This window comes from Colletes latitarsis, chromosome 2, assembly GCF_051014445.1.
Source record: "Colletes latitarsis isolate SP2378_abdomen chromosome 2, iyColLati1, whole genome shotgun sequence".
Taxonomy (NCBI): Eukaryota; Metazoa; Arthropoda; class Insecta; order Hymenoptera; family Colletidae; genus Colletes; species Colletes latitarsis.
Genome location: NC_135135.1, coordinates 6,038,593 through 6,063,693, shown reverse-complemented (window position 1 = coordinate 6,063,693; position 25,101 = coordinate 6,038,593). Strand labels below are relative to the sequence as shown.

General features: G+C 39.0%; 1 protein-coding gene across 5 annotated transcripts in view; it reads right to left on the bottom strand.

The window, feature by feature from the left end:
* Positions 1 to 25,101, bottom strand: part of Cut (homeobox protein, cut) — a 255,987-nt gene that overhangs the window by 33,199 nt on the left and 197,687 nt on the right. For all 5 annotated transcript variants that reach the window (XM_076778847.1, XM_076778839.1, XM_076778866.1 and 2 more), the window contains exons 4-5: positions 8,952 to 9,270; positions 6,188 to 7,471 (exon numbers count right to left, since the gene is read on the bottom strand). In XM_076778847.1, coding sequence (XP_076634962.1) covers positions 6,188 to 7,471; positions 8,952 to 9,270 — 1,603 coding nt within the window. The remainder of the gene's footprint in view (positions 1 to 6,187; positions 7,472 to 8,951; positions 9,271 to 25,101) is intronic.

Sequence of the window (25,101 nt, the reverse complement as noted above, 5' to 3'; positions counted from 1 at the left end):
ACTTTCGAGAAAAAAATTCGAGGTGTGAAATTTTTTGACAAAATTAAAAAATTTCAAATCGTTCTGGAAAAATTATTTTCGGTTGCAGGGGTCAATTACAATAATTTTTGGTGAATAGACCTACCCCCGAAATCCTACTCCCTTTCTAGAAAAAAATTCAGTACGGGCGGAACTTTAAACGTTAATAACTATTTAATAAAGCCTTCATCAACAAATTTGTATACTTGATTTTCGTCTTATTTTGGCCTCTAGAATTCCCCATTAAAATTTTTCCCAGGAGTGGCCGAACACCCTATATATATAAATAAATCTGTCGAAGATACATTTGTAATTTAATTTGTTCCCCATATTTTCGATATCTCTGGGTTTATTTAACGATACCAAAGTGGAAAAATGTATTTTTCGAATTTTTCTCCTACTATCTGAATATTTATTCCGTCATAAGTCGAGAACAGCTAAACGTATTTCGATGAAGTTTTATACATACATGGACCTAGAAGAAAGGCTGTTTTATATTTATCCGATTAATGTATTAACGAGATAACCTGATACGGAGAGTAACGGAAAAGGTAATTAATAAAAATAAAGAAAACACAATCAAATTAAACAGAATTTTTAAATAGCATGACTATTTATACACTCGGTAACGGTATATTTTAAAAATTTTCTGATTGCCAGGCTCATCGTGTTCACTCGTTTAGTTTTTTTTAGGATAAATCATCAACGGAACGGTGCAGAATTTTGTGCCCGTTCTAGTAATTTTTAAGTCAACATATCGAGAAACGTTGCCCCATCCACTGTTCTTCCCACACCGTTCCTTCCCCACCTCTTCAGCACACTCCTCACCCATCGTGCACGCGGTGCAATCCGCCCCCCGCCCCTCTTTTTCTCGTGCAATAAGCATAATTATCATTGTCGGCGATTCGACGGAAACCGACAATCCATTGAAGCACGACGTCTGCGTTGTCAGCGCCAGCCTTTCCCCTCCCACGTGGCCATGAATTATCGAATATTTTATACGAGTTTTATTTTTCGCGCGCCGGACACGGATGCCCCTTCATGGCGCTCGACATCCTCTTCCATCGGTATTAATATTTACAGAAAGCAGGAAACGATCAACGGCAGAGGGGACAGGGAACGTTTCAACAAACGTGACGAGCATGACCTTGAGACTGTGGAAAGCAACCATGGTCCCAGAATAACAGAAATACTGCAAAATGGTAGCTCTGTTTCGAGCGACCATTGCTTTCCATTGACTTCGACGGACATTATCTGTTTATCAAATGGAGATTGCTAATTAAATTATACCATTTGATAATATTGTTTGAGATAAGTGTATTTTTTTAGATTTTTTTAAATGACAAAAACACATTCTTCGATAAAAAATCAAGACAGAAAAATTTTGTTTAAAACATAAATATGAGAATGTACGTGAGTTTAATGATCAGGATTCTGGAACAAAATTGTAACAGTGAAATACATTAGCTAAATATAAGTTGCTTATCGTCCGACACAGGATTTTTATTGTTTGATTGGAAAATAACAAAATATTGACACTTTGAAACGGAATGTTTATTTTTTCTTGCAAGAAAATGGTCCTTCATTTATACATCAGCCTATAAATAATTTAGGATTGTGAAACATTCCATTGTTTAAATTTTACTTTGTCAATCTACTTTCGGTCGTCGTATTTGTTTCTAGAGAAAAATTTAAAACAAAAGTTCGTGTGTATCTTTATTGAAAATTGTTATGGATAAAAGTGTTTCTGTCATTTAGAAATAAATTTCCAAAAATACAGTGTTTTTAGGATAAATTAAAGTAATCTACTCCTTAATTAAACGTTTGAGTTAATTCATACTTATACTTCATGTTCCTACCCGAATAAAAGTTTCTTTTCGCATGGTTCTCGACGATTTAACTTCGTTTATTACCAAAAAGATCTAAAACTACGACCGAAACTTTTAAAAAGAATATCAATTCGATCTGCGCAATGTATTTATTTATTTTATTCATTTAGAGTCTTTACTACAGAAAATTAACGGTACCACACGTGTAAAATTCATTTATCACAAGGGACGAAATACGAAAAAATGAAGTGTGCAGAGAGACTGTAAAATGTATGTAAAATAAATTTTAAACATTTTAAAGGTAGTTTGTTATATTTTCTTAAGCTACATAAATATGATGAAAATCTATTAACTGACCACGAAACGCGCATCGGTTGCAAAATCCCTTAGGATGTTCGCGAGGAACAGGAAGAAACAACAAACAACGAAGCGAAGCAAGATGATCATAACGATTTCATGCGGAACGATTTTGTGATCCCCTGGCAATTCGACGAAAGTGTAAATTACCTTTGCGATAAGTGCAGGAGAATCTAGAACGTCTATGGTCCCTCTCTTGGACCCTGTTTCCTTTCGTACTCCCCCCCTCTCTTATACTCATCCTCCTTTCTGTTCTGGAACCCTTTATGTATTGCACCCTTGGCTAGAACTCATCCCCAGTCTCCTACTCCCAAGAGCTATTAGTCTAAACAATATGGCTGCCAAACGCAGCAAACAATCGATAGCAAGCTTGGTACGCCAACTGGCTGTATAATTTAATTAAGACTATTAAAGCCGAAATCGAACGTCATCTTTGAACTGTTTTGCGTCACACGCGCTACCGTGGCGTGCAGATTCTCGAATGTTTACCGCAATGGCTGTTCGTTTAATACCCTGAGACGCTTTGCGTCGCTCAATTAAATTTACAATGTCATTAAGTTGTTGGTCGTCGGTATATCAGAATCATACGTGCTGGCAGATTGATCTCTGTTCGTCAGAAGATTTGTCGTCTTGTCGGTTGATCCCTCGATCACAAAGCATGCAACTTGTCCGTATAGACGAACCAACATCGAAGTTTATTTAGGTTCGTGCTAGGACTTATTCTATTTTATATTATTTTTGAAAACTGAAGTACGGAAATATATTTACCTATTTCTACTTCGGTACTACAGACTTTGCTCTCTCTTTCGCAGATCACATTCGCTTTCTTGCAAATCAAATCCAACTTGTGCGTAACTCAAAAGCGAAGTAACACAATGCCATTTGGTTGGTTTTTGCGATTTTATTCGCAATTAGCAAGTTATCACTCGAAAGGAAACTTGACTTATTTTCAGTATTAAATAAGTATTCTGTGTTATTTTTTTGTTTAAGTATTATCATATACATGCAATCAAATTTTTATTTCAGTATAATTGTACATTGGATTTTATTTTTATTACAATTGTTTAAAAAAATAAACTTCTAAAGAAACTTAATCATGTACCAGTTTCTCATACTGAAATCAAAATAATTATCACCAATCTGTACCATCTTTTGACGATGAAAACATTGTATTTTAAAATGTTTTCAAGTTTAGTTTATCGTATACTAAAATGGGATAGCAAACAAGGGGATATAGCTATTCATGAACTATCCATGAAGTGGTAGAAAATATTCTGGCTAAAGAATATTACAACTATTTATAATATGTTAGTAAACAAATCTCGTATAAAAACTCTTGCATATTCCTTATATTAATTTCATTTATAAATTATTTGCTGTACAAAAGCCATATGGTTCGTTTCATTTATTTTTTTTTATATACTTTGTACGAGTGTCTATCGAAGTTCCGACATGTTTAGTAGGAACATCGTTTGATAATCCTTCTGATAAGAGACTTGGTCTATTGAAGTTTGGATGTCAACACGTGGTGGAGGCGTTCGAACAGAAACAGCCTGTTGCGCAGTTCGCTATAACACAGGTTGGGTTAGCTTCAGAACAGCTCGAGTTTCCTAAATTTGCAGATCTGGTAAAACCTAAAGTCCAGTACCACAATGATAGAGCCATCCGGATAAACAGCAATTTTAAAAGTTTGGTAAAGGTTGGAACGCAAACCACAACTTCGTGTTGTTAATATGCTTATTCGATATATATTCGTATAATACGAAACAAAACAAAGGACTCTGTTCAGCATAAAATATAAAAACAAAAACTATGTCCCAAATGGACAGAACCATTATAACTAATTTTTATAAAATTAGATATTTTTATATTATTATCCTATGGTGCCACCATGGCGACAGACATAATATGCACCACAATGCAGTTGAACTTTTATTAATAGCAATTCAAATTAAGTTGAAGAAGTTAACGAATACGATAAAAAATTATAAACACTCGTAACTTTATGTGGAGAAAAGGAGACTTTTATAGTCGTTCATACTGAAAAAAGAACTCTTGGAGCGCAAAGGGTTAATAACCTACAAATCCATTTTGTTTTAAACAAGTTGCTACATTCTGTTTGGCATTTAATTAACTAGATTGCTATGATTTCGTTCCGACATTCGATAACTTTTGCAAACTGCTCTTCATCTCGATAAACTTTTCGCAATAGAATCCCTCATAGGTTTTCTATGGGATTTAAATCAGAGGGCTATGACGGTCGAATCATTACTGATATTTGATTACCCATAAAAACCACCCTCTGGTTGATGTTGCGGTATGCATAAGTGCATTGACCCCTGGAAACTGACACTTTCTTGTATTAAGGATTTCTATAAGTGTTAGTTATAGATATTTAATAGCCCCTAGCTTTCATTAGCCTGGAAATGAACGCCACAGAATGCATTCTATAAAGTAACGCTTGATCCTCTTTATCGCTTCGAAAAGATGAATTCCTCTTTTCGAATATTATTCGAATCGAATTTTTCTCGTTCTACCAAATAATATATTTCATCCACTTTGTTTTATTTATTATATTTAAATCAATTAAGATCCTTCTTTTTTGGCGTGCACCTAATGCAAAGGAACATTCTTTCGACTTACTTTTACTCTAATTTTCATTCAATTTTTTAAAATTAAAAATAAGGTGTTTGACACGTTTTACTCTATGGTCAATTTTTCTGATCGATTTTTTTCGAAATTATTAATTATTTTTTTTCTTTTCATATCTACAACTGCTTACTTTACAGAGTTAAAATTCGACAGAGGGTCAACTTTGAACAATTAGACCAATTGTTACCTCAGTGTTGCTAACTTGTGATATCAAGCCAGACATCTATCATTTCAGGACCCTTTATATTTATATTTTATGCTGAATAAAACTGTTTTGTTTTAAAATCTACAAATACACAAATGACAAACATACGAATGCAGCCACACTGTTACTTTTTTTCTAACTTGTACCAAATACTTAAAATCACTGTTTCCTAGGGTGATTCTATCATTTTGGAACGCACCTTAATTTCGATGACTATCTTTTCTCAGGTATGTGTGGACTGTCTAGCGTTTCACCGAATTAAATATAGTTTATACTGTATTCTAGGGCGCCTAAAAAATCCTAGCCCCGCGAACTATCTATGAATGTTCATTGAACGACAGGGAAAGCTCACGACGTCACCAACGCATGGCTACAATCGATTTCGTAGCATTTATTTAGAGGGATTCGACCTCCGGTTTCAGCGTTACGCGTTCTCCACGGGTAAAGTTAGGCCAAATAGAGACACCAGTAACACCCGTATTAGACAGCCGAAAAAAAGTTAACTTGACAGCTCATGGTTAGTGGTTCGGCAGAACAGATTATTGGCAGTGCGAGGCAGAAAAGATTTCTTAGGAGTCAAACGGTAAATAGTCAGCGGCGAAGTTGAAACGATCCGTTATTGGCCAGCACCGGAATCATCGACAGGTTCGGTGGAACATATTTTAGGCGTTCAAAACAATTTGCAAAGCACGTATCCCAGCGATCATGGTTATCGAGCCTGTCGATGCTCCGGTGTTTCCAACGGTCAAAGAACGAGCGGACGTAATTACTCAAGGCCAGAGTCGGACAAATTATCTAAAAATTTTCGAGTATATTCGCAAAATAATTTACAAACGTTTAAATGTAAAGTTTGTATTCGCCGTTCGCGAATAAAACTACTGCAACATTGGACCTAGACAGCGTCGTATTGCAGTTTCCAAGATTCTCTGGTCGGAAATCTGATCAGCCTTGTTACTAGAAATAAATTACCGGCAACGTTTCTCCTCAAGCAATTAGACCGAACATGTAATTACAAGGTCCCGTTTCGTGCTCGCGGACGTTTGATCTTCACCGCTTGATAGAAGTGATTCGTAAAGGTTTATAACGACGGGAAGACTGGAGACAGCTGGAAACTGATCGTACTCACCTTTCTTGGGTATCAGGGATTTCAACAGCAGTACAGCGTTGTCGTCACAAGCCCAGCCGTGCATCTTCCTGTAGCTGTCGCGACCTTTTTCCGTCAGTTTGTCCCACGGCTTCGGTTTACTCAGCAGTTCGCTGACGGTTCCTTGGCTCAGTCCAAGTACGTACTTGGCAAACAGTCTTTGACCGATGTTGTGTATCGACAGCAGTTCCCTGACCCTCCTGGCTATGTGCAGCGTGTCCAGATTCTGCGAGGCGTATTTGTCCATGTTGTATCGTAGCATCTCTTGGAGCCTGGCCTCCATGGGGTCACCCTTCGGGATCAGGGACTCCCCTAACCGACCGGCCATACCAGCGGCACCGTACTCGTCGCCGAATCTGAACGGATGCGTCCTGTCGTCGAAACGAAACGGACTCTTTAGGGTGTCCAACACGCTCAGACCCCCTATGTTGTTGTTGGCCAGGTGGTGGCTGTTGTTGTTGTTGTGACAGGAATCCTGGTCCGCGGGACTCTTTGGCGGCGGTGCTGTCGGTATGGCGGGCACGATGCTGCCGCCGTTGATGGAAGCCGAGGAAGCGATCGTCTCGATTATCGTCGTGGGCGGTTGAAAGCTCGGTGGCGACGTTAACGCGGTGGTAGAAGATGGCGTGGGCGGCGCGGGCGTTTCGTGGCCCGACACCGGCGTTGGAGCCTTCTCGGTCGCATCGAGGCAGCTCAGTGGAGTGGTTCCTAACGGGGTATTCGATTTCGCCGGTGTGTTCGAACTGGACGACGGATCCGTCGGCGACGGAAGGTGATTTATGTTACCGGTAGCAGACGGAGGATGCAGACCGATCAGTGGCTGTGCTTGCAGCTGTTGCTGCGACAATTGACCGAGCGACGTCGGTTGATGAAGTTGTTGCTGTTGCTGTTGCTGTTGATGTTGATGTTGTTGTTGTTGTTGATGCTGCTGCTGCTGTTGTTGCTGTTGTTGTTGCTGCTGCTGCTGTTGTTGCTGTTGCTGCTGATTCATGATGGACCTCTCCAACGTCCGCCTCCAGTTGGCGACGATCTCTTCGCCGAGGAAGGAGCCGAAGGTTTCGACGTTCTGGAGAGGAGGTGGGAAGAGGAGACTGGACGTCGTCGAGGTGGCCGAAGACGGTGTCGGAGTGGAACGCGGTGGGAGGGAAACTGCTGCTGGGGGCGGCGGCGGTGGTTGCTGGGAGGACACGTGGGACGAAGGAGGTACACCCCCGACCCCGTGGGGCGAGGCGGTCGAGGCGCGCTGCAGGGGTGACGATAGTCCACCTGCAACCACCAAAAACACAAGGGACCGCGTCAACACGAGCTCACACACGGCAGATGACAGTCAATCTAAAGGTTCACGATCAGTGGTTTCGATTCATTTTTTTTTGTTTTCGTGTCGTGACACCTGGCGTCTTAATTTCTTCGGTAGCCTCCTGGACGATAGACGACGACCGAGACTCTCTTTTTCAAAGCTTCGTCGCGTGATCCACACAAACGAGGAACAACGTGGCCCAACGAGAGGAAAAGTGTCGCGCGTCAGTCAACTGGGTTCAGTGTCCCTCGTTATTTCGAAAGGAATCCTTCTGTCGCGTTGCGATCGAGTCTCCTCGAACTTTCATCCGTGAAAGACCGAAGACCAGTGTAGAATTTTGTTTTTGTTTTTGTTTTTTTTTTTTAACGATTTACAACAAAGCGGTTTCGCCGGGTAAATAGGAGACATTGGAGAGGATAATGGCACTTGGGAATCCGGGAATGATGGCATTTGGGTCTCTTTCTCTGCCCGTGTACGCGCTGCTTCTCTCTCGCTCTCTCATTCTCTGTCATTCCCGATCGATCGGTAATAAACTCTGGCCCCGAAACAACGCTTTGGCCTGGGGAAATGTTCCGAGTTATCGTCCACGCTTTCGCGTGTACGAAATTTGCTTTTCCCAGCGTGCAGACGTTCGTGGTGGGAGCTCCGGGGGGGTGATGCAAGGGTGGGCTGGGTGGATCGAGAAATCACGGTGTCCGTGATGTTCGGTAAGAGGTACGGGTTTCGGGTTAACGTGCAGGTCTCGGTTATGTTAGTACCTCCTACGAGGGTATGTTGATGCGCGTACCAGCGAGAGAGTAGCTCGGAAAAAGTGCAATCTAAGCAGTGAAGGATCTTAGAGAAACAGGCAGAGGAAGAGTAACAGAAAAGAAAAAGAAAATGGAGAGCGATAATAGAACGCGAGTGGACAACAGAAACGCGATAGCGTACAAAGAAAGGAGGGAAACGAAACTAAAATAGGATCAAAGGCTCGAACAATAACGACGAGAGAGAAATGAACGATTACAGTGGGAGAGAGACAGTAGGGGAAGATACAAAGATAGTTAGAAAGAAATTGCGAACACAATGGCAAGCAGAGTTACTTTGTTGTTCCTTTTCTCTCGGTAAGCTCCTTCAGTCATCCCTCGTTCTTTAGAAAAGCGTCCGCGTTGCGTGACTCGTGTCCTTTTTATTGTTACTCGATACACCGAGTCCTTCGACGTAGCCTCGAAGAGAGAGAGAGTCGGGGATCGAAGACCAGAGCTTTAGCGCAGGAATTAGTAGCGGTAAATACTAGAAGGGTCGCGACGATATTTCGTGTCTGCGTTGCTAGAAACTCTTTAGCTGGTAGCAAGTTACATCTCTAACAATTCCTGATCTAAAGCGGACGATACACCTAATCTGAACCGATCCTTGAACGTTTCGGTACCGATCTAACGCTGCGACAAAATATTTGTTTGTTAGACTTACCAAGCGCGTCCGGAGTATTGGATGGCTTCAAGCTCTCGGTTTGCTGAAGCGCCTTCGAGCGTTCCATCAGAAGGTGCTCCAAGCTTTTGCCAGGTTCGCCGGTTGGAATCTGCGAGAGGTCGACGGACCTCAGCGCGTTAATTTCGCGCTTTAGGTCGTCATAGTCCCTCTGTCGCTCCAGTTTACTCTCTAGTCTGCTGATGTGCTGTCTGCGTGCCTCGAGTTCTTCTTCGAGTCGCGCTGTCGCCTGTGCGCTAGTCTCTTGGAGGCGCTGCAGGCTCTGTTGTAACCTGGACACTTCCTCGACCAGCTGGCTGATCTGAAACCAAGGATTAACTTCGTTGATGAAATCGTTCGTCGCGTTACACTCCATTTTCATTGGAACGCTACCAAAACATCCTAGCTTCCTCCACGCGTACAAATCTATTCGATAATATTGGCTACGTGCTAAAATTTTGATGGTATTTCGTAATGAAAGAATGCTGTTATTTTGTAGAAAACAGTTTATTTCATCGATTATGTTTAACATCAGCAATCTCGTCGATCCAGATTCGTGGATTTTCAAAATCATCACGTTCGCGTTTAGTTTTTCACGGTATATTTAATATTAATTCTTCACCTTACACATAAAGAATTTGAATAAATTGTGTTTTGTTTTAAATTAAAAAGCTTCTGATACGTATGACTATCGAGAATCCATCGTAACTTTTGCACGTATTCAATATTAGGTTGATCGTTATGAAACGTCGGATTTTATGAAAGAAATTTCGAACTATTTATTATTATTAAATGAAATCACCGTCTGCTTGAATACACTTTTTCCAATAACGTAAATACCATTTTTTTTAAACATCTAAATCTCCATTGATTTCTTCTTCGTTGACAACATTCTTTCCCTTTTACGATGTCTCGATGAAAATGACAATCGGAAGGATGGTAAATGCTATTGTATCTCATAGCTCAAACCACTAAATTTAGAAAATTGTTGTTTGGAATTGTAATTCAACTTGGCTCTCTCAGAAAGATCATGTGATTCACTGGATTTATTGTAACTCCAATAATTTGTAATATTCTTGTACAAAAAAAAGTTGTGGATACTCTGGAAACATACAGCTAAAGGTGTGAATTTAAACCAAACGAAAACAATTTCTAGGAAGCCATTAAAAAATTACGATTTAGACGCGAATACCCCATTAAAGCTACAACGCCTCGCACAACGAGCACATGAATTCTGGAAACATCGAACTGTCGGATTTTCCAAAATATCCTACCGTCTTTTAAAGATTTTAATAACATGGCTAGGAATCAAGTCACAGTCAGGTTAATGAAACAAAGTACAGAGCGTTCAGTCGGCGTCGCCTTGTACACCGATCGGTGGCTGTTCCCGGTTGTCATGAAATCGAACATGAACGTAATTACATTACCGTCGATACAAATATAGAACCACACACACGAAATCCCGTTCTGTCCCTCCTTCCTCACCTCTGAACCCCTGCGGACTGCTTCGGGTCTCGTTTATCAGCGAGTAAGGAGCTTAGCAGAAGCTCTTTATTAATTTTATCGAATCGATTATACCGAATCGATATCGGCCGCTTAGCGGACGGGATAAGTTTAAATCTCGAGTCGGGTCTGAATGTAATTACTCGAGGATTAAGTTACACGTTAAGGCGCGGGATTTCTTTCGTGTCGTGCTACTCGCGTTCCACATCACGTGCAATTTGTATTAATACGATTTTAAATCGGTCGCGCTGCCTAGAATCCACGACGACGGATTGAGACAGGCTCATCGCGCGAGATTTAGCAACGTTTCGATAAAAAGGAAATTCTATCGAGTTGTTAAATGTTTGTTCTGAACTCTTCTACCCGCGGAGACTGTTTAAATTCAGGTTATAGCATTTTTTCGTTATACAAAGATCTTTAGCGGGAGCCTATAAATATCCATTTTTTAAATATTGAAATTTTCTTGTATGTAACACAACAAGAATGAACAAAAACCTTCATCATTCTTTTTGCTTCAGTCAATCAAATAAAATGTAGGATTGTATTCTGAGCATCGAATTTGGAAAGTTCATTTTTATTTCCGAGTAGCATTGTAGTGCAAGACTATCTTTTTTATTGTATTCAATGTCGAAATTAAAAGTAAAAGTAGCTAGAATCGTTTTAATGATACTTAACATATTAGTATTAAATAAACATTTTCTCCGTTTTCTGAGGACGTTTCAGTATCGTGACGTATTCGTTTCTGTTAATTCTTAGTTGCATTTCATGTGAAAGACTCGTCCAAAGTAGGATACGTCAGTATATTATTAGTAAATTGCAACTATTTCTTACGACTAAATAACGAACGTTTCTAAAAAAAAATAAAGTAATATTCTATCCCGTTAGAAAGTAATCGATTCCGTGAGAATTCGAGTCTCGTTCGCCTGTCTCATTTGATTTATATGAATAAGTGCAATGAATACGTGCTGGAAAATGCGAGAAGGAAAGGACGCAACGAGGGAGGAAGGAAGAAAAAGAAAAGCGTGGAAAGTGGCAAGGCATGAGAAGTATCGGGAAAATTGACGGATGAGAAGGAAATATAAACGGAACGTTTAACGGAGAGAACAGCTAAAGGAATGACTGAGAGAGAGAATTTGTGTAGGAACATGGAAAGGTATGTAAAAAAAATCAACTATTGTATTAACCCCTTGCCATACAATGACGTGTCTGACTCGTCACAAGTTCTTAATGTCAACTTTCACAATTAAGAGACCACTCGTTATGAAGCCTTGTAAATTAAAATCAACATATTTTTACATTTACGAAGTATTCATAGAACGAATCTATTCTTTTTTGTGGTCATTCTTTGTACGAATAAATTTAAACAGAATTAAATAGTTTGAAAAATTATTTGGAATTATATCGTAAGTCAAGGGGTTAAATAAACAAGGAATCGCAGGAATGACGTACAAGTACGAATCAAGAAGAAAGATACGATTTGAGAGGAGAGGATAGAGACAAAAATAGAGATGTATGATCGAAGAAACGACGTGAATTTTACCCGTAACATTAGAATCGTCATAGCAATCGGACTCGCCTATTAACTATTGATCGTCTAACATTAATAACTTATGATGCGCGTCATCGACCGATCTGTCGTCACGAAATGCTTTTCATTATTGGTAACGATAACTTCGCGTACGCGTGTTGTCTCCTCGAATAAAAATCATGGACACTTAACGCTACGTAAATTTATGAAATAAATCATAGGAATTGTTATTCGCTTTATTCGATGGCGAAACATACAAAATAGGTTAGCGATAACGTTAACATTTATCAGATTCTAGCTTACAAAAGGACTAATTATCAACAGGACTGGAGTGTATTAGAAATTATCATAAGGTGGCTGTTTTTTTTAAAGTATTAAATAATAACAAGTCGTATTTGACGATATCTGTGGATTTCATAGGGTAGTATAATATTATTAATTTCGATCTTGAACTCTATTTCCAAGCATTTTTTACACCGACGACTTAAACGTCACAGTTTAAACGTTATTAGACACATTTAATTTTATTTATCTTTCTAGGCTAAAACGAAAAAATCAATGACTATTAGAAATCCTTTTGTTTGACATTACTGTGTCTGAGGACTAGGAAGAGTTAGTTTCCAGAAGTCAGATTACTGGGACATCTTGGAACTTTCTAGTTAAAATAATCTTTTTAAATAGAAGAATTTCTATTTATTTTAACTAATTAACTCGGGGATATATTTTATTTCAAACTGGGATAGTTAACCCACTTGTACTTGTTAAGATGTTTCGAACGCGATTTAATAATAATTATTATAAGTTAATTGCTTTTCTATCCCCAACATACCACCGATTGCAACAATGGTTTTGTATTGCGCCAGCGAAGAAAAACGAAAGACAAAAATTGTGAGAAAGGAGCGGGAGCGTCGATAGAATTCTACGTTCCCGCGCGATTCTTGCGATATTTTTTTATTCCCTAGGAAGATAGATCCCAGATGATTCTTCGAATGAACGGAGTAAACAGTAGCCGCGCGTGAGGGGGTAGAGGTAATCGTCGTGGCGCGATCAATCGCGATGAATCGCGAGTGCTCGAAAGTTTCGAGTTGGAGCCCATCCACGTGTTACGCGACCAGGCTACGGACGAAAATATCGGTTGCGAGGGTGTGCAAAGGGTGGTCAGGGGTGGTAAAAGCCGGCAGTAGGAGGGAGGAGAACGATTTTAAAGCTGAATGCGTTTCGCGCGGTGCAACGGCGATGCGAACGAGATCGTATCAATTGTTTTTTCCCAGTGAGGCATCATCCTTTTTCCGGGGGGTTAATTGAGGAGCGAAGCTTCAATTTTGCGGAATTCACGCCTCTGGCATGCATCGACAGGTCTAGCCGGTAGTATGAGCTGCAGATTTTAAAAAAACGCTCGTTTTTTCAATGCTGTTTGACAAACATATCTTTTCCTTTCTTTCCCGTTCCTTTTTTCGCTTTGCCAATGGGTGACAATGTAATTGTGTCACGATTCAGGAGCAGGTATAAATTTTCCACCTCGAATTCGCTTGTTTACGACTCAAACTCTCCGTTTCGAAGATAAAGTTTTTCTAAAAAATTGTTTTCTAAAGCTGTTGTAATAAAAATAAAATTCAATGTAAAATTATTCTGAAATAAAAATGGCGTTACACGCGTGTAATAATACACACGTTCCTTTTTTTGTTCCGCCAATGGGTGACAATGTAATTGTGCCACGATTCAGGAGCAGGTACAAATTTTCCACCCCGAATTCGCTTGTTTACGACTCAAACTCTCCGTTTCGAAGATAAAGTTTTTCTAAAAAATTATTTTCTAAAGTCGTGATAAAAATAAAATTCAATGTAAAATTATTCTGAAATAAAAATTGCGTTACACGTGTGTAATAATACATTGAACAAAGAATAACATGGAATATTTATTTAACGCTAAAAGCATCAATTTGTTTCCAAGATGAATTTAATTTGCAAAAGGGTTAATTTGGGGTAAAAGATCCGTAATAAGAAAAGAATATGCTATTTGAAAAATCCGAATCGATCTTGATTTCACGATGGAAACAAACTGTTTTCGAAATCTGTATTATCGTTATCGTTATATAAGTTTTTGTCCAAAACTTATTTTCGTCAGATAACCGTAAATAGTCAAAAAATCGTGCCTCGTGTTATAGAATAGAATCTGTATAATTTGATTCGAACAACTAGATTGGTCGGGTGAATCAAGCTATTTCTAGTTAGCAAGTTGCAGGCTCTGCGGTACAACTTGAAATCGAAGATCCTTGATGCAGTGTCAAGTATTCTCACCTTTTAATTTATTTATCAGGGGCAGCTACCTGTCACTTGTCCCCCGTTTCATTCGCAATCGATACACGCTTACAGCTGTAAGTTACTTTACCCTGCGTTTCGATCACACGAGGGGTACGGATTGCAGATAAGTACGCACCGTCGTTCTATACATGTGGAATAGGTGGACACGAGGGGAGTTCTCAGAGTTGCTCGTAATAATGTCCGCCATTAGCAACGGAGTAGGTTATCACTTTGCGGGCGAAGCTGAGAGAAAGGACAGCTGGAATTAACAGCGTGTCGATATCGTCGAACTTGCCACGTAAGTACGACGATTAACGGGAACCGATCTTTTCCCAAAGATCAAGAATTTCAAATATCATCCTTCGAGTAAAGGTTTCCTTCTCAAGATTCGAGACGTCTCCTTAAAAAAATTATGGACCAAAGAATTTTAACACTTTGACGCACGTATGACAATTAATTGTCAGGTTGAAACGTTGAAAGAAGGAAATTCAGATAGAGATATCATCCTTCTTCGAGTAAAGGTTTCGTTCTCAAGATTCGAGACGTTTCCTTAAAAAAATTATGGACCAAAGAATTTTAACACTCTGATGCACGTATGACAATTAATTTTCAAGTTGAAACATTGAAAGAAAGAAATTCAGATAGAGATATCATCTTTCTTCGAGTAAAGGTTTCGTTCTCAAGATTGGAGATGTTTCCCTAAAAAAATTATGGACCAAAGAATTTTAACACTTTGACTCCCACCCACGTATGACAATTAATTTTCAAGTTGAAACGTTGAAAGAAAGAAATTCATCCTTCGAGTAAAGGTTTCCTTCTCAAGATTGGAGACGTTTCCTTGAAAAAATTATGCATCAAAGAATTTTAACAGAAATTTGACTCCCAGCCACGTATGACAATTAATTCTGAAGTTGAAACGTTGAATAGAAATTCAGATAGAGATATCATCCTTCGAATAAAGGTTTTCTTCTTAAGATTGGAGACGTTTCCCTAAAAATTCTTAAGCTAGAACTTAAGTTCAACCTGAACTCAACTTTTGGTTGAACTTAAGTAAGAACTTTGGTTCAACTTAAGATTCTTAAGTTGAAACGTTGAAAGAAAGAAATTCAGATAGGATTCACAAATTTTAATGATATTACAAAAATAAGTACGTAGGTGAATGTTAAGTTTATGGAATCTGAAACGAAAATTTACACGAAACCATCAAATTAAGTTTTGACGTATATTAATTAATCATGACTGCAACGATCGAACACTTGCTGTAAAACTTTTGTAAATCGATGTTCTGTTATTTGCAATTGTACAAAGTATATGCTGCAGTTCCTCTGTTTTCTTTCAGTCAATAAATTGCTATATTAATGATGTCAGTCGCGTTATACTAAATTTTTCAATGCTTCAAACTTTTAAGTAGGAATGGAACAAAATCAATTGTACGAGCTTAAAATTCTGACAAAATTATATTTTGTTGTTATGTAACTATAATATAATAACTAAAATACAATAATAATAATATAATTAAGATATTTGTTAATTCGTTAGTACTCCGTAGGACTTTTTTTATTTGTTATTAGTCGAAAAATACTATTTCAACATGCTGTTGATAACTTATTGAAAAATTTCTTTCCCCGTAATTATTGCATTCTTTAATTACGATACGCTCTGAAATTAGTGATTTCTGCATAAACAGTTTCAACAATAAGACTACAAATGTTCTCTATTTACGAGGTTTGTAAGAGAGTCATTTTTTTCATACAACTCGTGTAACTTTCTTCGATTCCTACTCAAAAGTCCAAAAGATTGAAGAATTCAGGCTATAGTTATTGTCTAATAATCCGGTGTATTTGATAATCCAGGACTGTCGAAGTCTCGAGGAAGTGGGATTACCAGAATTCTACCGTACTCAGAATTTTATGATTTACCGGGATTACAGAGTTATTTGCTTTACTTCGCTGCTGGGAATCCATTAGGGCTGACACGTTGGTAAAAACAATCAGTGGAATGATCGTGCCCTGAGAGACTTAATTGGATCGGCATGCCGCTAGAAACTCAATTAGACTACTATTAGACTGCCGTAGATATAGCGTGGCTGTCACGGCGTGAAAAGTCATTCGCAGCGGATCGCTACTAAGAAAGCACGACTATCGCCAGACTGGATACTTAATTAGACTGCCACGCTGCTAAACACCTCGCTGCGCAGTATAGCGATTCGACTATCGCGTTACTGCAAACTCAATTGAATCGTCACGATACTAGGAAGCATGCTTCCCATGTCACGCTACTATACTACTATACTCTGCGACAACTGCTTGCTTCGCTAAAAATTTTATAAACTACTACTTCTTTAAAGCATACGAGGGCGGATTGAAAAGTTTCCGGAATAGCCACCAGGAGTTTCTTTATTTGTAGCTGGTTTCGTGTTGTTATGTTGATACATCATTAGTGAGCATTCACTCCAAATATTAAAACAATCTATCAAATAGTCTAGTTTTTATAAGTATTTGATGTGTAGTCATTTTTACTGATTGTAGTTGGTAGCGTTGGAACGGAGATGTGAGGGGGAATCCCGTGGTGGAGTGTCCGGTAGTGTGTAATGGCGTTGTGAGGGAACACGTGTAAAAATACGTATGTACGTTCATTGTTAAAATAGAAATAAATGTGTTGAAATAATGAGTTGTTTAGAATTGCTTAGAATGAACCAAACACAATCCCAACTTTTGAAACGTTAAACCAAGTGTATTGAGCTTCGGGGGGACTATGTTGAAAAATAAAGTATAATTTAGAACAGATTTATTTCGTTCCTTTGTTTGATGCGAATTATCCTCCAGACAACCATAAGTAAAGTTTCTCTACGTCAAGTACACAAATGTCTACGACAATCATTATCGAAATCATCTACATGTACAGTGTACAAGAAAGTTGGAACCAAACTTATACTACGTTTCACTAAGGTGAAATAAATGGAAAAAAGTTCATATAAACTTATGTTTGAAAATGCTTTATCGAAAAGATATAAGCTTTTAGAGATGTTTGAAAATTCCTCCATCTGCAAGAATGCAGGCTTCCATTTGTCGAATCAGTGACTGTCGATCTCTTTTAAATATTCCATCTGTATTGGAAATAATATTAAATGCATTTTGAATACATTTCCAAAGTTTTTGGACAACTTGCATATTATGTGCGAGAATATACAAATAATGTACGAATATTATCAACTCTTTATTTTAAGATAGCAAAATTTTCGTTTTTACTATGTATATGAAAATAACAATGCTACACGAACTTATAAAAACAAACGATAATAATAAATAAGGAATTTAAAAAGACAATAATGCAGAAATTAAATAAAAAATGTTATATAGGAATACAAAATAATGTTATGAATGTAGGACTTAACAAAGAGAATTGTATTTGGAACAAATGATATAACTATATCAACAAATTTAAAACACACAAAGCATACAAGCTTTTTACACAAATTAATAATTAGCAACATAAATTAATATTATATAAGAATTACGTCTGTCCTTCACAACCACTCGTTTCTTTGTTCTCCCTGTTGTCTCACTGTCCCTGGTTACCCATTCCTTCTCGAACAAAACACTTTCAACCCTTTTGCACATAAATTAACATTCAACAAAACTACAGCGCGCCACAAATATTCAATACAAATCACCTACATGAATATAATAAGATCAATGCACTTAAATAAATTTGTTGTTTTAGCGAGCATTGAATGAATGAGCAAATTTAAATCAGAATGGAATACATTTAAAATGTGTTTATATCCTCATTACTTGCACAAAAGAGACCTTAGTTACCAATGAACCCTCGTACGAATCAGAATAAAACATTAGCCGTGGTTTGTCAGTAAAAGCATTTACTCGAAATATTACCCACATTCCAGAAAAAATTCGGATAGTTGCTGAAATTTTTTTAATAGGTACGAAAAAAAATATTTCAAATCATTCTAAAAAAATTATTTTCGGTTGCAGGGGTCGATTATAATCATGTTTGGTCATTACACATACCCCCGAAATCCTACGTATTTTCGAGAAAAAAATTCCTTACCGAAAATATAATCTCAGGCCTGAAATGGGTCCCCGAAATTTCATGTGAATCTTTAAAACATCATAACTCCTGAACGGATTGGGCGATTTTAATGTTTAAAACGGCAAACGACGCGTATTTAGGCGAAGAATATGTAGAAATCGCAACAATATTCGAAAAGTTGGTCCTTGACCACGTAAAATGAGAAAAATCTCATAAAAATGGTCCAATTTTCGAACGGCCATAACTCCTACAATAGTAAATATATTTCAATGAAATTTTTTTCTGAAGTAGAGGTCATGGGTACCTACAAGAAAGTATTCGACAACTTTTCTCTAGAGTGTCAAACAAATTGATTAAAAATGAAAAACGAATGTTTTTAATAAAATGTTTCTATATCTCCCCATCACTTGCACAATGGAGACCTTAGTTACCAATGTACCCTCGTGGTTTGTCAGTAAAATGATTTACCATTTACCATAAAAATATTCTCCAGTATATTGCGGCATAAGTACTGATTTTTCGGAATGTAGTCTGGTTCAAACAATCGTCGAGGAGCGTAGAAATTGAATTTGACCGGGGCGGTGTGCTCGAGATCCGGCAGATTACCACGGCATCGGAAACTGAATTCAAGCGCGGCGGCGCTAGAAATCGTGAGGCTTACCCGTACATCGATAATATCAACGAGCCCGTTTTGTTCCGTCCGCGGATTCGTTAAATTTAATGTCTCCGAGTCGTTCGTAAAATCCACGACCTCCGATAGCCGCAGCCGCACAGTTGCTTCTCGTATTGAATTTCGATCTTGTCCCAGATCTCAGGCCAGCCTGTGTCATCGCCGGTGAATAGAGATATTCGGACAGACAGGGGATCATAAATTTTTTGTCCTGCATTTGGATCATTCAATCTGTCTAGCCAATATACCGCCGGACAATGAAAGATACGCGCGCGGAGGTGGACACGGTGGCCGGAGGCGAATAAAACCGAAATCGTATCGCGCGATACGGTCGGAGAAGGGAAGGAATTCGGGAACCGATATCACGAATTTCGGGGAAATTGAGTCAGAAACCGAAGCTTTACGACTTCCGGTGCTCCCAATTATTTTCTTTTTTTTTTTTCTTTTTAGCGACGAGAGCCTCGAGCGTAGGAAACGTGGTCCTTCAAAGAACAACGGCGAAAAGTCAGCCAAGATTAACGACGGAAAAAGTAGACGAAGAAGAAGGGAACAGGTTATAACCATTGTGGTGTGTATCTCCCATCCCCTTCTTTTTTTCTGTTTTTCCGAAACAGGGAGAGAAAGATTATATAACCGTTGCGATACATCGCTCATTCCCTCTATTTTTCTTTACTTCCCACCCTCTTCTCTTTTTTCCTTACACACTACGGCAGTATAACTATCCTACCCTGCTTACACTAACATGGCTCGTTCTCCCCCACGCTCCATGCATTTTTTGATATCTCTCATTACGTATCATCCCTTCCCTACGTATATTCTTCGTCGCCTTGAAAGAGAAACGGACTAAGATCTTAATAATATTCATTACTATTTTCCTTTTTTCAAAGCAAACTTTACAGTTTTTCCAAGCGATCGAGACTTGCCAAACCTTTTTCTTAGTATTAAATAAACAAGGTGAGACAAGGTACTATTATTAATTCTCTACATAACCACTATTTCCAAGCATTTAGTATCAATGTATCTAATACATGCCCTTTAGGTTTATTTTTGACTAAAAATTATCGACCATTTTGTTCAAATTGTCGTATGTTTTTCACGCTTGGTAAAAGTCCGAATATAAATTAATATCTTCTGATTTTTTAGTTTTTTAATATTTTCAAAATTGGAGATATCGATCTTGATCTTCCAGGTGTCTTTTTCTGTTATTGAAAAAAGATATTGACATAATAATTTCTAAACAAAGGTAGAATATGGGTGGCAAAACAAATGGATCCAATGGATCGAATTGGGTGTTTAACACGTTTGATTTAAAAGTGATATCGATCACTAATTCGGCACGAATCTTCGTTAGGCCATCGGAAGGGTGTCCATTGATTTTTAATTCTTTGCTTTTCATGATTCGTCGTTTTCGCATTCTAGAATCAGTGAATATTTATAATTATTTGGTTTTCAAGTGGTGTAAACATTAAAATATAATGGAAAACTAGAGTTACATGGCTGTGTTTATATTAAAGTTATTTATTAATAAAACGATTTAGGTGTGCCTAAAACCACGATAGAAACAGTATTAAAGTACTTACAATATTCTTATATTCTGTCTGAATTTATACAGGAATCAATACTACGTAATTATTTCTTTCACTTCTTGTCCAATCTCTTTTCCTAATTACTTGGAAGGAAAAGGTATAAATAATTGATAAATACTATATATAAATATTTTTCAAACTAACGACGAATTATGATATTTATTATATAATATCTTGTAAGTTGTTGAGAATCGATCGAATATGAGTGAGATACTTTTTATAAAGTAAATAGATATACTAAATCTCCTATGTACACGTTTATACATCTTCGTTTAGATAAATTAACCCTCAAACCGTCCCAGCAAGTCTATTTTAATTCATAGCCGAATATTATTATTTTGCATTTGCAAATTCCTTATTTATTATCATCGTTAATTTAAAAAGCACCCTTATCATTTACGAAAGACTAACGCTTCGCGACACCGAAATAAACAGTTTACATGGGTCGAGACGTACCCAAAGTCAGTCGTGAGACGGTAAATCAAATTAGATCGAATAATTACGCGATGTTAGGATCGTGATATCACGAGAAGATAGATATAATAATGGCGAACGAGTTCTATGTCGAGGTGAAACTCCGCAAGGCCGCAAAGGATTAAAAGGAGAAGCCCAAATCGTTGGAAATAATCACCTCTCGCAACTATCCATCCCCTTCGCGTTCGTTCTTTTTCAAGAGTCGCGCAATTATGTCACGCCGTCCGTTTCCTTCTTCCCTTTGGTTCTGTTCACCCCCGTGCCGTGTACCCGGGCGTCGGTACAATGTCATCGATGGAAGAAGCAGCCCTTGTTAACGGGTATCGGCCGAAAGGAACACACCGAGGTGCATCATCGGTGTGGGCGTACGGCCAGTGACCACTAAGGGGCGGCCGGGGGTTGTGTTAGGAGGTAAAAACAACCGAGGCTTGATCGATGGTCGCGAGGCATGGCGGGTAACGGTGGCCAGGCCGAAGGTGAGTCGGACCGGAAGACATGATCGGTCGTATGCAAATTAAACCGGACCCGAAGGCGTTGGGGGTGAGAAGTCGACCGAGAAGGGTTCGAGAAAAGGGGACTGTGTCGAGCGAGGCTCCAAGTAGCCGGCGCGTGTTGCCATTGTTTCTTGACCGTCGATCATCTCCTTCAACCCTCTGCTCGGCTACCCCCCACCTTCCACTCCTCCGCCACCACCCCCCGCCACCTCCCACCCCACCCACCGTGCACCGTGATTTTTGCTATTTGCATTATACACAGGCGTCCGAGGGGCCTTTGTTTGTCGAGCTATTGATCACATTTTCTCCCGCGGTATAATCAATCTTCACGCACACGGCCGCAGCCCTCCTCGCACTTATGTGCCGCGGGGGTGCGCACACGTGACCGCGGAAACGAGTACGTGTGCGCGACGGCACGCAGTGGGAGCGCAAGGAGGCCGGTTGCTTCGTGTATTAATTTTCGTTCCCTGTCCGCCAATGATGCGCCGCGAGGGATCGTTATGGCCGCAGGAGCTCGTGTGCTTCCGCGAGATCTCCTTCCTTGGCCCACTGGCGAGGGGGAGGGGAGCAGAGTTTCAGGCGCTTGATACCAGAGGAAGAGGTAGGAATGTGGGGAATCAAGGACTTACGCTGATCAGCGAAATTGAACACACTTTACGCATTTTTCTAAATGTAATAATCTAATTTGAAATGTAACATCGTAACACGAGAACCAGCAGTATGGTAAAATTTACCGTGGTCAGTTGCTAGCTTTTTGTGTTTCTTATCGCGTAATTACTACAGATGTACATTGTACTCAGTTTTTCACTTTTTATTGGAATCTTAACGTTTTGTCCGGAGGCGTTTTGCTTTTAATGCTGCATCTGTTCTTCGGAGCATACTTTCTATCGATTCAAATTTATTTATTTCAGTCTTTGCAATGTTATTTCTTCTCTGATAATTAAATATTTCATTTTTTAGCCAATTCTGTACTAATTGTACAATCCTGCTGAAACGTAATTTTAATCTCTAATAATTCGATGTGTTCCACCTGTTCCATAAAATGTCATATATTCCCGTATCATGATACAACCGTTTCATCGTTGCTTTGACGCGATTAATGTTGTGTTATTTTTATTTACCAAACTAGTAGCATTACTAAACTCACACATGTGTTTGTTGGAAGCATTTTCATCCATAAAACCAATAAAATTGCGTATATTATTAATTCCTTGCAAACGGTAACTAAATTCTTACTGTTTGCTCAAACGATTGAATATCTTTGATAGTAGTATAAATTATGTAATGTACATTTAAGTAACAAATCTTGCGTTGGTTTAGTTTTTAGGAAGAGCGTAAATGGGAGTAAGACGATGATACGGCTCATTAATATTCAGAAGCTTTAGGATGTCGGATAATCGAGGGTTCACAATATTAACGCCTCGATGGCCGAACCAAATCTGTGAAATTTTCCATGCTGATAAAGTTTTACTTTTTTGACAATTGGAAACCACACAAACCTAAAATTTATCGAGGTACTTACTTTTGAATCCTATACAGACTTTATAATTTGAGAATAAATTTTCTTAGCTCCTTAGTGAAAAGTTTTGTCACCTATATATGTGTTAACAAATTTTGCTTTCTGAGTGTTTTCGACAGTACTTCGTAATTATAACGTCAGATAACTCGTAGCGCGATTCCTCTGGTCAATAATTAGAGAATATCCGTTCAAGCACAGTGGTCATCCGTAACCGGTTGCTTTAACAATTTATCTCACACGAATGCATCAGCTTGCAAGAATAGTTGCTTTTACTAATCATCATTTATTTATCTTTTGTTTTATTTTTGGAAATGTAAATCTGACTTAACGTTTTCATCTTAGAGGTGCGAAAGTAGTTCAATCTTAAAAATCATTCCAGCTAGATTATTATACTGTCATTCACGACCGTCTATGTCATGAATTAATGAATTGTTATTGTAGGAGGTTACAGATTTCACTCATAATTATCAAGTGTTCTTTAATACCCGATTCATGGACATTTATTGCACATATTTTTATCAAAGCACTTCACGGTTTTTCTTTTAATTAGAATATATATTCGTATCATTATATGGATAAAATTCAACATTAATTTAAATATTTACGAGTTCCTGATCAAATTGACGATTTTTGTAAATCTAGTGTTTATTCAACGTGCCCTAGTACTTGACGTCTTTTCTATTCAGAATAATGTGATCACATTTACCACGATAAAATTAGACGTAATTGCACGATAATCGAACAGTCTCTCCACGCTTCAACCCCTTAACGTTCATGCCCGAGTCTGACTGCCTTGAAAAATGATATTTGCTTAATCTAACGGTTTAAGCGATGACAATATTTGTTTTCCTTCAAGTTATACGTTAGATACAACATTGTAATTAACAAAAACCGCATTTTTATATAGCTTAGAAACAAATCCAATAAAGAAAACTGATTATTAACCCGAAAAATATGAGCGTTAAGGGGTTGAAGATTTATAATCGTAATTAACAAAAACCGCATTTTTATGTAGCTTAGAAACAAATATCAATAAAGAAAACTGATCGTTAACCTGACAAATATGAGCGTTAAGGGGTTAAAAATTTATAATTATAATTACACGCGAGTGTAATATGATTACATGCAAACGTGTCGTGGCAGGTGGAACAAGATGAAATTAACTCGTAGTTGGGAATACGAAAATCGCGAGAGGCGGTAAAGGAGTTTGTCGGTGATTCGATCCGAAAACGAAGAATAATCGAAAGTCTGACATTCCTGGAGATTTTGAGATCCCCGTTGGCGGAAGCCGGCGCGGCGCGGCACGCGCGATCGCGAATTTTTTCATCGCGCAGAAAAGATCGCAGGCTGGTCTCCCCTTGGTAGGTAACGGACCGCCGTACCCGATGGGTGGAGGATCTCCGAGGCTCTCTCCTTTTCTCACCACGGGAGAATGCCAATTAAAAGCTGGGCTCGGAAAGAAAGCCCAATCGATAGGAGGCGGATATCCCTTTCCCTCCCCCTCCCGCCCGGCCTCAACTCACTCCGGACTCCTCTTTCCCTTGCTTATTCTGATTCCCTTTCGTTCTCTCGACGGGGGTAGCGATGTAGCCGGAGCCGAAGGGTTGCCCAAACTGGGAAGTGGGAATTATGGGCAGGATTAATATGCAAGGACTGGATACGTGCGGTGGCAGGGGGTGGATGGCGAAGCAACAAAAGGGGTCGACGGGGAAGCGCGGAAAGAGGAAAAGGGGTTGCGTTCTGTCTTCGTCCGTCTGATATCGAGGCGAAGAGCCCCGTTTCCCTGCTTGTCCCTTCCCCCTGCACCCTCTTCCGTCCTATCGGCTCGCATCTCATCCCCTCCACCGTCTCCTTACAGGATACACGGCTAACGGACACCCCTATCGATTTTACAACTCGATATATGTGAATACCCACTTGTCTAATGACTGATCGGGCTTCCAGCTCAACCCTTTCCCTCCGACTCACCCCCCTGCCGGCTGGCAGAGCTTCTCCGGCAGCCGCCCCCGACGGGGCGGCCCCCGGCGAA